The 15106-nt window shown below is 54.6% G+C and overlaps 4 protein-coding genes across 4 annotated transcripts; 3 read left to right on the forward strand and 1 right to left on the reverse strand.

Annotated features, from left to right (window-relative positions):
* Positions 1–204: 204 nt before the first annotated feature.
* On the forward strand, positions 205–1869 carry BBBOND_0301860 (eukaryotic translation initiation factor 3 subunit 7, putative; the record flags this gene model as incomplete). Its single annotated transcript, XM_012913014.1, has 1 exon — positions 205–1869. The coding sequence occupies one exon, from the start codon at positions 205–207 to the stop codon at positions 1867–1869; it is 1665 nt and encodes a 554-aa protein (XP_012768468.1).
* Positions 1870–2527: 658 nt separating this feature from the next.
* BBBOND_0301870 (patatin-like phospholipase family protein, putative) lies at positions 2528–6178 on the forward strand (the record flags this gene model as incomplete). The annotated part of the gene is made up of 1 exon (XM_012913015.1): positions 2528–6178. The coding sequence occupies one exon, from the start codon at positions 2528–2530 to the stop codon at positions 6176–6178; it is 3651 nt and encodes a 1216-aa protein (XP_012768469.1).
* A 34-nt stretch (positions 6179–6212) lies between these two features.
* BBBOND_0301880 (PHD-finger family protein, putative) lies at positions 6213–12920 on the reverse strand (the record flags this gene model as incomplete). The annotated part of the gene is made up of 1 exon (XM_012913016.1): positions 6213–12920. The coding sequence occupies one exon, from the start codon at positions 12918–12920 to the stop codon at positions 6213–6215; it is 6708 nt and encodes a 2235-aa protein (XP_012768470.1).
* A 749-nt stretch (positions 12921–13669) lies between these two features.
* Positions 13670–15103, forward strand: BBBOND_0301890 (rhomboid family protein, putative; the record flags this gene model as incomplete). The annotated part of the gene is made up of 1 exon (XM_012913017.1): positions 13670–15103. The coding sequence occupies one exon, from the start codon at positions 13670–13672 to the stop codon at positions 15101–15103; it is 1434 nt and encodes a 477-aa protein (XP_012768471.1).
* Between the last annotated feature and the right edge of the window lie 3 nt (positions 15104–15106).

A 15106-nucleotide genomic window follows, 5' to 3' on the forward strand; every position in this document is an offset into this window, starting at 1 on the left:
CGGGGCTGTCGCCGCGAAGCACACACAACCCTCGCCTCGGAAGCTGAAAACCGCGGCTTGGAACTGCGCGAAGAAAAGGCTGTATCCCCGTGGCTTTCACGTTCGACGTGCCGTTGTGAACGCGTAACCGCGGGTGTAGTGTAGTGCCGTCGCACAGTTGCTTGCGCTAAGAGTTCGGCATACCCGCAGCGTCAGACCTGCAAAATGACGGGTTTTAATGTTGTGGCGAATTTCAACGCCACGGGCTGGGGTCCCGACGAGACCGATGCGAAAACCGTGGAGTCTTGCCTCGGCGGACTCAACAAGCTTCCGCTGGAGCCAAACTTGAAGCTGGACCGCCAGATTCGCATATGCGACTTCACCTTCTTGACGTACCAAAAGTCCATCCGCGACGCTGGGCGCTTCGGCCGCCAGCAGCCGCCGGTTGTTCTGGATGAGGAGATGCAGTTCCAGACGGTCGACGGCAGGTCGCTGGTCAAGACGAAGACCATGCAGCACTACCGTCGCAAGGTCGTGCCGAAGCAGACGACCCAGGCGTTCAACCAGAAGCAGATGGAAGAGGAGGCCATGATAATGTCGGCCAAGCAGAAGCACCCCGATGTCCGCAAACAGCGTATGATGCACCAGCGCACCAACCGCTCCAACGCCCGCCACCACACGTTCAACGAGTGGAGCATCGAGCCGCTTCCAAGCTGGCAGCTGCTTACGGAAATCCCGTTCAGCCAGCTCTCGAAGTTGGACCTCCATGGGGGCCAGGTTGTGGGTACCGACGTCATGTGGCGTGGCAAGCTGGGCGTCTACGACAAGCGCATGGACCACATATCTGCCAAGGCGGAAATGCTGCTCCAGATTCCCACCACGCAGTGCGACTACTACTGGACCTCCACCAACGACGACGACTGCATCGTGGACTACTTGCTGGCGAACGGTCAAAGCGACTCTCAGGCCGACGAGGGCGCCGCTCCGGTCGCCGACAAGATTGTTCTCGGCGCCACGGATCAGATATTGTCAGTGCTCATGACGGCTGCGCGCTCCAAGTACAGTTGGCATCTGAACGTGACCAAGATCGGCAACCAGATCATTGTGGACAAGACGAACGGCTCCATCGTTGACATGTTGACTGTCAACGAGACATCGCCAGAACCTCCCATGCCAGACGCGGAGGTGAAGATCAACCGCCCGCCAGCACTCGGCCATGAGGCCGTGAAGGTCAACCAGCGCATACGCCAGCAGGTGCTTGTGCCTGGTGAGCTGACCGACGAGTTCGAGCAGCCGCCATTTGTGGAGGAGGGCGACAACCCTTCCACAATGGCGTACCGCTACAGGACGTTCAACATCCCAGGCAACAACCACGGTCAGGGATGGGAGCGCGTGCCGATACACGTGATCACGCGTGGTGAAATCCATGCGCGCGTGCAGGGAATACCCAACGCGGGCTACACGTACGTCTGCGCCTTGAACGAGGTGCCGCACAAGACGCACAAATCGTGGCGTACGCAGATCGAGACTCAGAAGGGTGCGCTGCTGGCCAACGAGATGCGCAACAACACGGCGAAAATGCAGCGGTTCGCCGCTTGCGCCATGATCAGCGGATGCGACACCTTGAAGCTGGCTTACATCTCGCGGCGTACGCCTAGTGATGCCGAGCACCACTCGATTCTCGGCATTCACACGTACACAACCGAGAACCTGGCCGTGCAGATGGGTCTCAATATGCGCAACGCCTGGGCCGTGGTCCGCCTGATATGCGCCATGATCGCGTCCAAGCCAGACGGCCAGTACACTTTGGTCAAGGACCCGCTGAAGCCCAACATTCGTCTGTACGCGGTGCCGGACGAGGAAGACGGCGATTTCCAGGCGAAAGAGTGATCAGGCACGTTGCGTCGCCCAGCGCAACGCTGTCGCAGAACTGCTTTAACGTTTACGTGGTTGTATGTCCGCTAATGATAAGCTTAAGGCCGATTCGGCGTTTGTTGTTGCTGTAGGAGGTGCCGCACGTTGTCACACGGCCCCGACTGGATTCCGTAAGGCGCGTGCGCCGCTTGACCCGAGATGGTTCCGGTCACACTTTTCAGCTCTGAATACTCACTGCAATCAAATATATTTTGTGACACGCAAAATTTTCTATATGTGCGTTCCGCTAGAACAACGGAATTCTCGCCGTTGGACATGCAACGCTATGGTGGTACCGGGCGTGTCGCTCCAACCCGAATATTGAGCGCGGTGCGTATGAATTTATGAGAACGCTCCGTTAAGGCTGTTTGAAATATACATATATCGGTGGCCTACATTCTCAATCTTCGGCCGCCGGTACATCAACTCCGTCTAATACCCTATTCGTGAGACGGGTGTTCCGGACATCCCCGTAAGCGCCGGACCTTTTTCGCTAAATGAAACGGATAAATTTACAGCGAGGGAAGCTGGTAGGAACAACGGCTACGGGCGCCTTTGTGCCGTTGCGGAGGTAGGATGCTCACGGGTAGCAACACGGTCTGTTGAAGGTGGTTGGTATACTGGATGTGTGTCTATGTGGCCCATACATGCGAAGCTCAGCCTCTATATCCTACTCACATGTCTGGGCATGTGGAGCGGGAAACAGACGCTGCAGGGTGCGAGATTCCTCCCCGGCTATCTGTTCGCTGCGTCCAAAAAAGCAAATGCACAGGGCTTCGTCGTCGCCGCTACCGGCGGCATTAACGCTGCCGCGCAAGATAATGGACACTCAATCGGACCGGGAGACGACAGGCACGGCAAAAGTTCCAAAAAGAACATCCTGGGGCGGAGGCGGCGGTGTGACACGGACTCCTTGCTGAATTGCAACCCGTGCGGCGATACTATCGTCGCAGATACCGCCAGTGATCTTGCTGCGCCGGTCAGTAAGAGTTCAACAGCTGACTCCACGGTCTTGGGATTCATTCAGGAGCTTCTCGCGAGAATCGGCTCCACCAAGGGCCCACCGAAGCAGCATGTCGCCCTTAACGCTTTGCGGGTTCTCATTGAGAGCCAGCCTGCCTGCATTAACAGCTTGGAGCGTCTAAACATTATAGATACTTTTGTCAGTGTGCTCAAGCAGCGCTACCAACGGAGTTTCTGGAGCGTCCTGCAGAGCTACTTCCGGTCAAATTCGCGGTTGGAGGAAATGCAGTGGAAGGCCATGGAGACCACTCTGCTCACAATTCTGCTGACAATTTGCCGCAGCAACGTGAAGCTGCGCAGCGTAATGGCCAAGAATGAGCGCTTCAAGAGTCTTTTGCTGACCATGTACAACCATAATAAGAAAAAGGATGACAAAAACACCAATTTGGCAAAGAAGCATGGCAAACGTTCTTCTGCTAAATCAAACAGCGAATTAGAGACTGACGCCGAGGACGCATACCAAATTCCTGTCGCGAGGTACGACACTTCGCCGTATAATATGCGCGATGCGGCGTGGCTGGCTGCTTCCGGCGAACGTTCGGGAGCCATGGACGTGTTATCACTGCAGACAAGGGGGCTCATCCGTGAACTCATGTTTATGTGTGGGATCGACGTCGAGTCGCAAAACTTGAAGCAGCAGGGTGCCTCCGCGAAGGCAAAGCCAGCCGCGCGCCAATTAGTCGCCGTCCCAGTTGACACGTCGGTGCCGATTGACGCGCCTGCTCAAGGAACAAATCTGCCCAACCAGTGGCAATTGCCGGTGCCGCCGATGCTGCTGGAATCTAGCGATGGCTGGTGGAAGGGTAAGGCGGGACAGCCCAAGCCCAGGTTGTTGTGGATACCGTACTTCTATGTACCGAAAAACACCAAGGTGGAAGATGCTGTCAAACGCCACTTGCTCATTAACCTGGGTGACTCCGCTGGTGAAAAGGTTGATTTGACTAATCTACTAAACGTCACCATCGAGCATCCGCGCAACAAAGCCGCAAATGTGGTGTACGGGATGCTGCTGCTCTGCAAGGAGGGGTCGGATAAGTCTAATGGCGGATGCAGTCTCTATACGCAAACGTCCAGCGCGAAGCACAAGGGCAATTACGTCCTGATATCTAACATACAGGTTGGTAAATCGAAGGAAATCAATGGATCGGTTGTGGCCGGGAATCTCCTCAAGAATATGCAGCGTAACGAATCCCTCAAAACTATAACACGCGTGGTGAACGAGCTCTGGGCGTTGGTGGGATCAAAGGACCCAGACGTGTTAAACGAGTTGTTCCGGGACCTGGACTTTGAATTTCTGGCCGAGGTCCTCAATCGCTCGTTGGTGTACACTGTACGCAGTGACGTCTTTGAGCAGGTGTCGTCGAACATCGAAACGCCCTCGAATGGCTCAGGGGCTTACGCTATGCTGCAGAAACTCCGACGAACGGTTGAGGGGTGCCTGCATAAGGTCATGCCCAAATTGCGCGACTCGTTTTGGGACAAAATTTTTGAGAGGAGCACTGACACCATGCCTGCAACCGAGCAAGAGACGACTCCGTCCCCAGAGAATGTTCTCAACAATATACGGCCGTGCAAAAAAGAGGCAGATATCGCACGTCGGCTGCAAACCGTGGTTTTGGGTTTTCTGATAGACCTTATATACATGGATGGCAGCCGCAGTCTGAACAAAATACGCCGCGCGACCCCACTGGTTGACGCTGTGTTACGCCTAAGAGCGACTTTTCCCGCCGTGCACACGCTCACTGAGGCGCTGGATAACGAACTGGAAGATTTTGCGCCCCTGATAGATAGGAGAAGGAATGACGCACGGCACACGACGAATGTTATATACAAGTACATAGACCGTTTGTCTGCGGATGACTTGACAAATATGCGCTCGCGAAAACGTGACAACTTCGGCAACATCACTACCAAGGCTTCGGATTGGTGTAAAGAGAGCTGGACGAGACAGAAAACAATACCCCGGGCAATCATCGGGCCGTTCTTCAACGCACACAAGCTGCTGAACATGCTCGGCCACCACGAGCAAGATATTTTTAAAGGTCGCGGTTTGCGGGTACTCAGCATTGACGGCGGCGGCACTAAGGGGGTGGTTGTGTTGGAGATTTTGGAGCAAATAGAAAAATTGCTAGGCAGGCCCCTACATGAAGTATTCGACTTCATATGTGGCACGTCTTGTGGAGGCATCATCGGAGCGCTTCTCGCCCTCGAAAAGGGCAGTATCGCCGATATCCGACGCGTGTTTGAAGATTTCATGGTGAAGGTGTTCAACAAGGATTCGTACCACGTTACCGGACGAAGGCTAATTACGCGACACGCGTACTACGACGAGAAGATGTTGTACGATAGCTTGCGTTCCGTGTTTGGGAACGCGGAGCTTATCGACTACTCCGTGGACCCTGCGGCCCCTAAGTTCTGCTGTCTGTCGGCCCAGCTGGATGTATTCCCTCTGAACCCGATCGTTTGGAGGAATTACAACTACCCCCCGGATACCGTACCGGGAGAGGAAAACCCCATGCGTGATGGCTCATGCGCCATAATGACGGCCGACGCGCTGCGTGCAACCACTGCAGCGCCGACCTACTTCCCGCTCATGGAGCGCAACGGGGCGCTGTACGGTGACGGGGCGCTGTACGCCAACAACCCGAGTCTGGTGGCTCTGCTGGAGGCCAGACTGGTGTATCCCAACGTACCCATCGACCTACTGGTGAGCGTCGGTAGCGGTGACTGGGAGAGGGAGGATATCGCACAACTATCGCAAAATTATGTCGCGGACAAATCGAAGAAAACGTCCGCTGTAGAGAGCGGGTGCTTCAGGGCGGAGTTCTCCGATGGGGAGGACGAAGTGATCGCGGAAGCACCTTTAGAGGAAGAGCAGATGCTGGTGACAGATGCAAGCGACTGTCTTCTGCGCTCCGTGAACAGACCGACCAACGGCAAGAACAAGTCGGTCGTGGGGTACCACAAAATTTTTAACCACCTGGTTTGCTCGGCCACGAACACCGACACGGTGCACACAGCGCTCCAGGCTCTCATGTCCAAGAAGAATTACGTGCGCCTAAACCCCGTGGTGCCTGTAGTACGCATCGACGACACAAACAAGGAGGTCCTGGACGACCTCAAGGCACGTACAAAGACATACATGTCAGGCGACCTGCAGCAGCAGGCGCTCCAGCGAATAAAGGAGGCCATCACACATACGCATGATTGGCAGAGAGTGGCCCCTGAACAACACAGCACCCAAACGACACAAACGGAGTAATTTTTTAATAGCTATCACATTTATCCCTGTTGAATCACTTAGGCGCCTTGTAGGCGCGCTGCCGCGTGCAGGCCAAGCAGAACCAGCTTGGGGAGTTGGGGTCCACCTGGCCTTCAGCCCACACGCCGGCGCACACGAAGTGGAACCAGCGCTCGCAGCCGTCGCACCCAATCCAGTGCAGATCATCACCGGGCATCCCCGGGCTCCGCTCGAAATAAATGGAGAAGCAGACGGGGCAGAAGAATTCGCCAGAGTCCAGCTGGCCCGAATGGCAGTAGGTCAGAATGTCCTCCATTGGCATCTTCTGGCGGTTGTCGAAGTTTGACCCGTCGAGCGACTTAGGCTTGCGACCACGTTTGCTGCCGTGGATCGGCTTTAGCTGGCCCGCCTTTATCAGGTGGATGATCGCCCGAATCTCCTTCTTGTCACGCCGCCCACCAACAAGGTTCATCGCGTTGTACGCTGTCCAGTTCAGAGCCTGGATCAGACGGTCACGTGCGATGTTGTCCGGTAACATACTGTACTCGCTGACGGGCTGACCGAAGTTGCTCTTGGAAACCACCAACCCTAGGTTCATGTAGTTTATGCCGTTGAGCATGTTCATCGTAGCGTTGACGTTGTTCATAGGGAACGCGGACGCTTTCGACAGCGGCTTGGCGCGCTTGGCGGTCGATGTCGTGCTTGCAGGTATACGGCTCAGCGGAGGACGCGATGGCGCCTCGTTCCTGATTTTGTTCGGCACACAATAACGTGACATGTAAACCCCACCGTAGAACCTGGACAAGTGATGTTTAGTCGATATCAGAAGCTCGTACAGGTGGGGAGGGGCTATCATAAACTTACGCTCCACCTGACTCATGCGGCTGATGTTCAGAAAGGTGTGGCGCAGGCAATACACCCTCCGGGACGCCGTAGTCAGGCCCTCAGGCTTCTTACCCATATCCGCCTTGCAACCTAGCCATGCGCCGCAGGAAGCATGGAACCTGACGTTACAGTAGTTGTTGGTGCAAGTCAGAGTGGCACCGCAAGCCACACCGCAGTAGTGGCATGGTGACTCGAGCAGAGTTTTCGGAAACTTACGCAACGACGGACTCACCACCTTCGAATACGATAGCCAATCCAGACACACCAGGTGTACATAAGCGTAGCCGCAATATTCGGAAGTCCAGTTAAGGTAAAAGGACAGGTGTTCCCTGTTCACAGGCACCAATAGTCCGTCGAAACGAGAACAGAACGCACAACATAGCAAAGGCACGTTTATGTCACCTTCCATGTCCTCACAACGGCTGCAAAGGAATGTGGCCTCGGAATTTTCATCCGGAGGTTCAATGAGTGATGGAGGGCTTACCGGGGGGCAGTTGTTGAGATCGCCGTTGCCCACAAACGGCCCATTTGGCGGAGGAACATCGCGGCAGAAACTGGGGCCACTGACGGTGGTGGCGTACGGACCGTTTTTCACTGGCGGGCTCTTTATCATAGGCCCAACCTTACCAAATGGGCCGCCACACATCATGCCAGGGGTGCGGTCCATCATACCGGGCACTGTCTTACCACCAGTACCGCTGTACAAGGGGCCGCAGACGCCAGGAGATGGCATCGACTTCGCCATGGGGGTGCAGATCGGCATCATAGTGGGTTTCGTAGGCGGCAGTCCCGCCATCTCTACCATGCTTGCACCCCGCAATGCTGCAGAACTAGCGATTTGCGGCCGCGATATCATGTGCCGTATAGGACTGGGGGCGTTCATCGGACCCCTAGCCATGTTTGGAGCCATCATTGCTGGCATGCGCGCATCCACGCTCATAGGGGCGCTCACGCCTATGCCACGCACGGGGTGCGGACCTAAACCATCAATCATAGGACCACGCGCCATTAGTGGCAAAGAAATCATCGCATCACGTACCGAAGGTATGCGCTCATCGTCGGGCATCGGAGGCGGGTTACGCGGCATCCTCAGGTTCACACCGGGGTACATGGGCTGCGAAAGCAATGTGGCTGCCGACATATACGCGTCAGTTGGCGCGGGAGCAACATTTAGGGGTACGGGTGCCAAACTCACCTTTGTACGCATACGAGCAGCCTTCATGTGCGATAGACAATCGCTACACGCCCGTGCGTTGCACATGCGGCACGTTTTGTAGTGATGGGCGTAATTGACCCGCTTGCGCATGACGCTATTCTCCTCACTAACCTCTTGCTCAATTACCTTGAACTCCAAGCACCCAGAACACACCACGTAGTGACGGGATACCTCAACGTCACTGCCGTTTTCGGGATTAGACTTAGACACAACTACCCTGAGAATGGAAACCGGAAGCAGCTCAGGTTCAAGACGCATGAACACAGTTTGGTTCAACGTTCGTAACACTGCCTTCACACGAACGCGGCATTCCTTACGATGGTCCACGGGTGGGTGGTTTACACGGTGACCACCACTGTAGTCAGGCGTAAAGGACGGCAGTGGTGGGTACGCCTCAGTTGCGGAGTTGGTGCCAATTTCGCAATTGCGACGAGCTTCGTCCACAGATTGCATCGTTTTCATATGGCGCAGGAGGCTGTCGAAGACGGCGCACATTTCGGAGCCCTTCTTGGACTTGAAATACAGAATGTTCAATAACCTCGTCAGACCCAGCAGAGACGCACGACAGCTCTTGGACACAACCTCGGAAATAAGACGCTGACCTCCGATGAAATCGTCAGAAATATACGACAGCATCTTTTCATCGACGATGCGCGTAGAGGCACAAATCTCGCTCCAGACGATTGGAGGAATGTTTTCAAGATGCGCAGATCCCTCCACAGCGGAATCTTCAACCATTGCCGCACCCTTCTGCTTGGCCGCATCCAGGTCCGGGAACAACAAATTGCCAATCTGTTCAGAAGTCGGGCACCGATCATCGTAAAACGGTTTATAATGCGTGTGCTCATCTGAATCCTCGTTGCCCATGCTACACCAGAAACAGTGCTCCTTGGCAAGCTTGGTGACACGACAAAAGTTGGGGTCACTAACCTCTTCAGACGTTGCTTTTTCCACTTGGTCAGTTGACTGTATTTCAACCATGGGTTTTGATTCGGTCACCGAATCCGCAGGCGCAACGTCATCGGTAGCATCAGCTTGCTCAACAGATAATTCAATTTCCTCAGGTTGGTCAACTTCGATTTTCTCATAGTTGCCAGAAACTTCCGGCTCTTCCGTAGGATCCAAAGGCTCCATAGGAACATCAGCTGGCTCTTGCACATTGCTCGTACTTATGTCGCTCTCCACATTATTTGATGACACCGTTGCGGTGGTAACGGCCAAGTCAGTTGTCTTGATTTGCTGCGATTCGGCACCGAAGTCCTTATCCGATATGGGTTCAACCTTTTGAATTTCTCTAGACTTGTCCGCAACCTTGAATTTCCCCGACTTGTCGCGCAATGGAAGGCGCACCTCAGTCCTCTTGCTAACCCTACCTTTATTTTCGCCGGACCGTTCAGTCATCGATTTTTCACCGCAATCTTTGTCAATAATGGGTTGCTTGAACACCACCTCGTCGCCGTACAACGGTATTGGGAAACCAGTACGAGGATTCAAGTTGAAAATCTGCTCGATCACCGATGCAATGGAGCGGTAATTGGGCTCAAGCAAGTGGCTTAGATAAACGTCATCCTTAGGGTTGATTCCGTCTAGATTCGTTTCATAAGTGCTCATCTTCTTGAAGTTCTTGTATTGCACCTTCGTCTGTAACTTGCGAAGCAGGACGGTGGGAGCCAAACCAGACGCGTGCTGCGGACAGAGTATATCCGGTTTGCCATTCTGATCCCACGAAAATAGACAATACGATGACGCGGCTGCGCAGGACACGTGAACTGCCTTGCAACAATTGCCGTGCGAGCATTGCACGATGGCGGTGCTCAAGTTGTGACATACCAGGCACTTGAGCGCCTTTACCTTCGGCACAAACGTTTCGTAATCAATATACTTGGGCGTTATTGTGCAGTCCACCGCAATAGCACAGCGGATATGCGCCCAAGTTCCGGGGTTCGACGTACGCTTCATGGGACCACCGCCAGGGTAGTACGCATCGAAGCCGCAGAAAATACAAACGGGAATCCTCAAGTTGACGAAGAAATTCCGGCTTATGCGCGTGCATATTACCAGCTTCTTCAACGGATTCTTGCAGTTAAAGGTGTATATATCATCGCGAACAATTTCCTGCTCAGGGCCACGCACCACCTCGGCATTAATGGCCGCCATTACTTGAGGGGTACGCTCGACCTTGACGTCGACAGGTTTGCGGCCACGCTTGTGTGTGATGGACTTCTGCTGCTGCAGTGCGCGATCCTGATGGATGAGGTTGTGTGTATTCGCCTCCTCCTTGGGCACGTGCCTTAACAGCTTTAACATCCCATCGAGGTTACCCTCATTCATGTAGCGCACCAAAATTTCATCGAAAATGTCACTGGCTATATCCAGATTCGTCTTGATCATACGTTTAAACGACCAGAATTGGTTAATGGTGCGACCCAGGAGGTCCATTTCGTAGCCTCTGAGATCTTTCTCGAACGGACACGCAATCTCCTCGTCGGGGATGTTCAGCACAACCGTAGTGGGTATGTTACCACACTCCAACAGCCACTTGAAAGTAATCCTAGGTGGCACCAAATATTCCATGTGAGATGAGGTAGTACGAGGGTGTGCTTTCGGAGCCGCATCCGCGCCATCGCCGAGGGCCGCCCTACCACCAGCCGGTCCCTCATTGCCTGTGGGAATTGCAGACGCGAACGCTACTGCAGGATTACGACGGTACACAGTACATAAGTCGATGCGTTCCATCGGGTTGTCGTACTCAAAGCCGACGACGTAAGGCAGCGGTACAGCCTCAAGCGGCAGCGCGTTGTCGTCGGGGGGGTTGTCGCGGAAGAACTCCAACGTCTGCTTATTCCTGGGGCCAGCAGCAACACGAATGGCCTTCATCGCAGTGCTTTCGGACAAAAACGCCAATTGGTCCATTAAGAACAGACAGCACGGACATAGCCACTCATCTTCGTCGACAATCGGTTCGTCATCCTCCTTCGTATGCAATAGCTTATGACGGCGTATGTTCTGCTTCATGGTCTCGGACATGGTACCCGGCTTGTAGCCCAAACAGCAGTAGTGCATCGGAATGTAACAGCAGTCGCAGAACAGAATAGGGTCGTCATCCCAATCCTCGTCACTACCGCAAACGCTACACAAGGCATGATCCGTCCAGTGCGCAGGTAGATTAGAGCTCTTGGTACATGTCAGCCGAATGCGCAACACGTCGTAGCTCTGACGCTGGGTGTTGTAGTTGTAGCGGTTGTCCATCATCTTATTGTTGTACTGATCGATGTAGCTCTTTATCATCTGCGATTCCACCTGCGACCAGTAGTCGAAGTTGGGCTTCTTTTCCGCCTGCACGCGCTCGATTAGCGTGCTGAACGTCGCGTCGATCTCCTCCAGCGTCTCCACATACTCCTTCAAAACCGCGGTCACGTCATCGTCGTGCGAACGCTTCAACGGACGCGCAATGGGAGCCTCAGAAGCAATCGGAGGCTTGAACTTCTCCGTGCCCATCAAAGTGCGCATGTGGTAAATGTCCAAACCGTTGTACACCAATTCATACTTGTGATCCACGATTGTTGGGTTGCTGAAGCAAACTCCGGGGATGTTGTTTGCGATCTCCATGTTAGAACAGAGGGAGCAGACCACTTTCGGCATTCCAAGGCAACGTCTGCACAGCGGCGAAGACTTGGCTTCCACGAAACTGAACAACTTCGGACTGTAATCTATCGTGCAGGGCGGCGACACGTCCGTCAATCCCAGCGCACGCAGCATATCACCGACGCCCGCAGCATTACGGCGCTTCATGTCATTGGGGCACTCCCATACCGGGTCCGCCACTGGGCCGTGGATCTCCTTCATCACCGCTGTGAACTTCGGGTACGGTGAACAAATGTCTTTCCCGTCCTTGAAGCCCGGCTGTTTCAGACGTGACCACACGGGGGCAGGACCGTAAACGATCTCGGGGACCTGGTCAGGCGACAGCATGTCGTTCAGCATGTTCGTCTTGAAACCCGGCCTGCGCGATGTCGTGGGGTCCACGTGCTGCGAGTTCTCAGTCGTGCAGTACAGCGCTATGCGGATGCCATCCGGCGCCTGACATGGAAGAATGATGGGCAACTTCAGCTTGTTGTCATGTTTCGCATTAATAACGGGGTTGTAATACACGTCATCGTCGTAACTTCCCATGTGGTGCTGCGCCGCCACAGCAAAACCTCGCTTCTCACTGTAAGACATGGCATCAACACCGTTGACGCCATGCATAGGTGACATGCGCGAACAAGAGTTACCTGGGCTAAGCACAGCTAAATCCCCACCCTTGTGCTTGACTCTGAACGTGACCGTTATAATACCGCTGTCATTCGAACCCTCCTGCCGCGCTTCAACGCCGGTGGCGCCAGAACCGCCACCTACCTGAATCTTGGAGACCGCATTCTCAGATGTCAGCTTGGGGCGTTTAGAGTCGCGCTGGGAGTTCGAGTGGTCACTCGATGCCTCCTCGTGCTCGCGCAGCAGCTGGCGGGACTGACGCGCGATGTAGCGGCAGTGCCAGGCATGGTTGCGCAGACACAGAAGCAGCGAGGAATTAGGATTCGAGAAAAACTGGCGGTCAGTATCGATCCAAAACCTATCCTCTTCCTGCGATGTTTCTCGCGTGGGCACTGGGTCCTGATCCATCGCTTCGACAGTGCATTTTCAGGCAACGCCCACATACAAAACAAACATAAGTGCGCGAAACGAGCAAAATCACAAACTCGCGCACCTACGAGGCTAAAACGTAACGTAAACCGAATGATAAATTCTTATCGACCCCTGAAAGAGCAACAAAAATGGAGCGATGGACCGCGGCTGGCGCCACCAACACCGCTACACTTTCGAAACGCTGTAACCCATCAAAGCCGTTAAACCAGACACATTGAGTGACCCTCAAGGGGCGCCGATAGCGCGCACTGGTCTCGTACGTAACTTACAAGCTGTAGGGTGCTCCAGATGGTCAACCGAGCCTGAAGCTCATCGCGCGCAGGGGAAATAACGACTCTACCGCCCCGAATGAGTGTAAAATTGCGCCGTTTTCAACGCCCCAAAACTGCTACGGCGGATGCATGTTGCGGCCGCTAGGCTTGGGGACGCTGACCCCCTCTCGCGCGACGACCTCGCGAAAAAGACACCGACACATAATACAACTGGTTCAATATGCAGGATGCCCGCACATAGATAACACTAAAATCGTGCCGGCCAAACGTGAAGTTGCCGCGGGAAGCCAACATGGTGACCGGGAATGCACATAACGCGGAGCAAGCATCCGCCCCGCCTCGTGCTCAGGCGCTCAAACGGCGGCTGGGCAGGTCGTGTGAGGTGTAAGAAAGCGCATAATGCCGCCATAATGGTCGTGGGAACGACGACTTAACACGGGACGGCACCGAAGGATGTTCCTCCTTGTCCTGGCAGAGATCTTGCTCCTTTGCTCGCCGCTGGCCGAATCGCACCGTCCAACATATGCTAAAGGCATATCTGGAGCGCACGGCGGGCATGGAAGAACGTCGGCATTCCTGAAGGCGCCTAGACACCTGCCTGTATTCCGAGATGGTGACGGTCGCGGCTTGGGTCACACGGATCTTGCTTTCAGGCCCGCAAAAATCGAGCTACGCGTTCCGAGTACGCAGCTAGGTGCAGGAAAATGTGACTGGCGGCTGCCGAAGTGCGACACTACGCGGGACTGGGGCACAGACACAACGGGTCGCGACCACCCGCCGCAGCAGCAGTCGACAAGCATCGGCCCAACGACTTCACTAGCAGCCATCTCAAACACTCTTCCGTCAGTTTACGACTGGATAAATAACCAAAAGGATGCCATTCGGAGCCTAAAGGAATCCTTTAAGCAACGTTTCACGAGTCCAGGAACCTACCTTGCCCGGGTCTGCAGGGAGTCCATGGCCTCAGCAGAACGCGGATGCAGGATAGTATCGAAGGAACTGCATACGTGGTATCTCAAGGCATGCAACCTCGGGTTTAAAGGAATTATCGCATTTAGCCACGATCCGATCGCCAACATAATACGGGTCGTCAGTTTCGCCTATGCACTGGATTGGTGGGTAGCGCCTAATAGCCTAAGGATGCGATGCGACATGAACCCGATCGATGTTTTCTCCAAAGGGCAGTACTACCGATTATTCACGTCGCTGTTCATGCATAACGGAGTTATACACATGCTGCAAAACGTCAAGTCGCTCTGGGCCGTGGGTACGGAGGCTCTTGCGCTGCTGGGGCCGCGACGGCTGCTCGCCGTCTATTTGGCATCGGGAATAATCGCAAACTACGTCAGCTATATATACAACTTCGCTTACAAAAATGGCTTGCCCGCAGACCTCGCAAAAATGACACAGGCGGTGGTACGCAGGGTAGGGCAAACCGGCAGGTCGACCTCCAGCCTGGTGGAAAAGGTCGTCGACCGCATTCGCAACCGCTATGAAGGGGCCTCGCTACCCGTATTCATGCTGTCATACGCCAACACGACGCTCTTCCATCTGGTGGACGGCGCCGCTGGCGCACTGCTGCCGTTTGTCAAGAGGGCACGGCAGGAAACCAACGACCCAGAGGTCGAAAACGCCGTGAACGCGTACATCAGGCGAAAAATTGAGAAACGACGTGCATGTGGAGCTTCATCGGCTATATACGGTTTAATGGGTGCGATTTGCGCCTGCCACCTGCGCTTCGGCGGAGCCGCCGAGAGGAAGCGGGTGGTCGAGGTAGCCACATCGGCGCTCATACAGAACCTGGTGCCTTTCGCCGGGGGAAACGTCGATCACGTGTCGCACCTCGCCGGCTTTTTGGCGGGGATGGGGCTAACGCTGTCGATGTAGAAC

Source organism: Babesia bigemina, assembly GCF_000981445.1.
Source record: "Babesia bigemina genome assembly Bbig001, chromosome : III".
Classification (NCBI taxonomy): domain Eukaryota; phylum Apicomplexa; class Aconoidasida; order Piroplasmida; family Babesiidae; genus Babesia; species Babesia bigemina.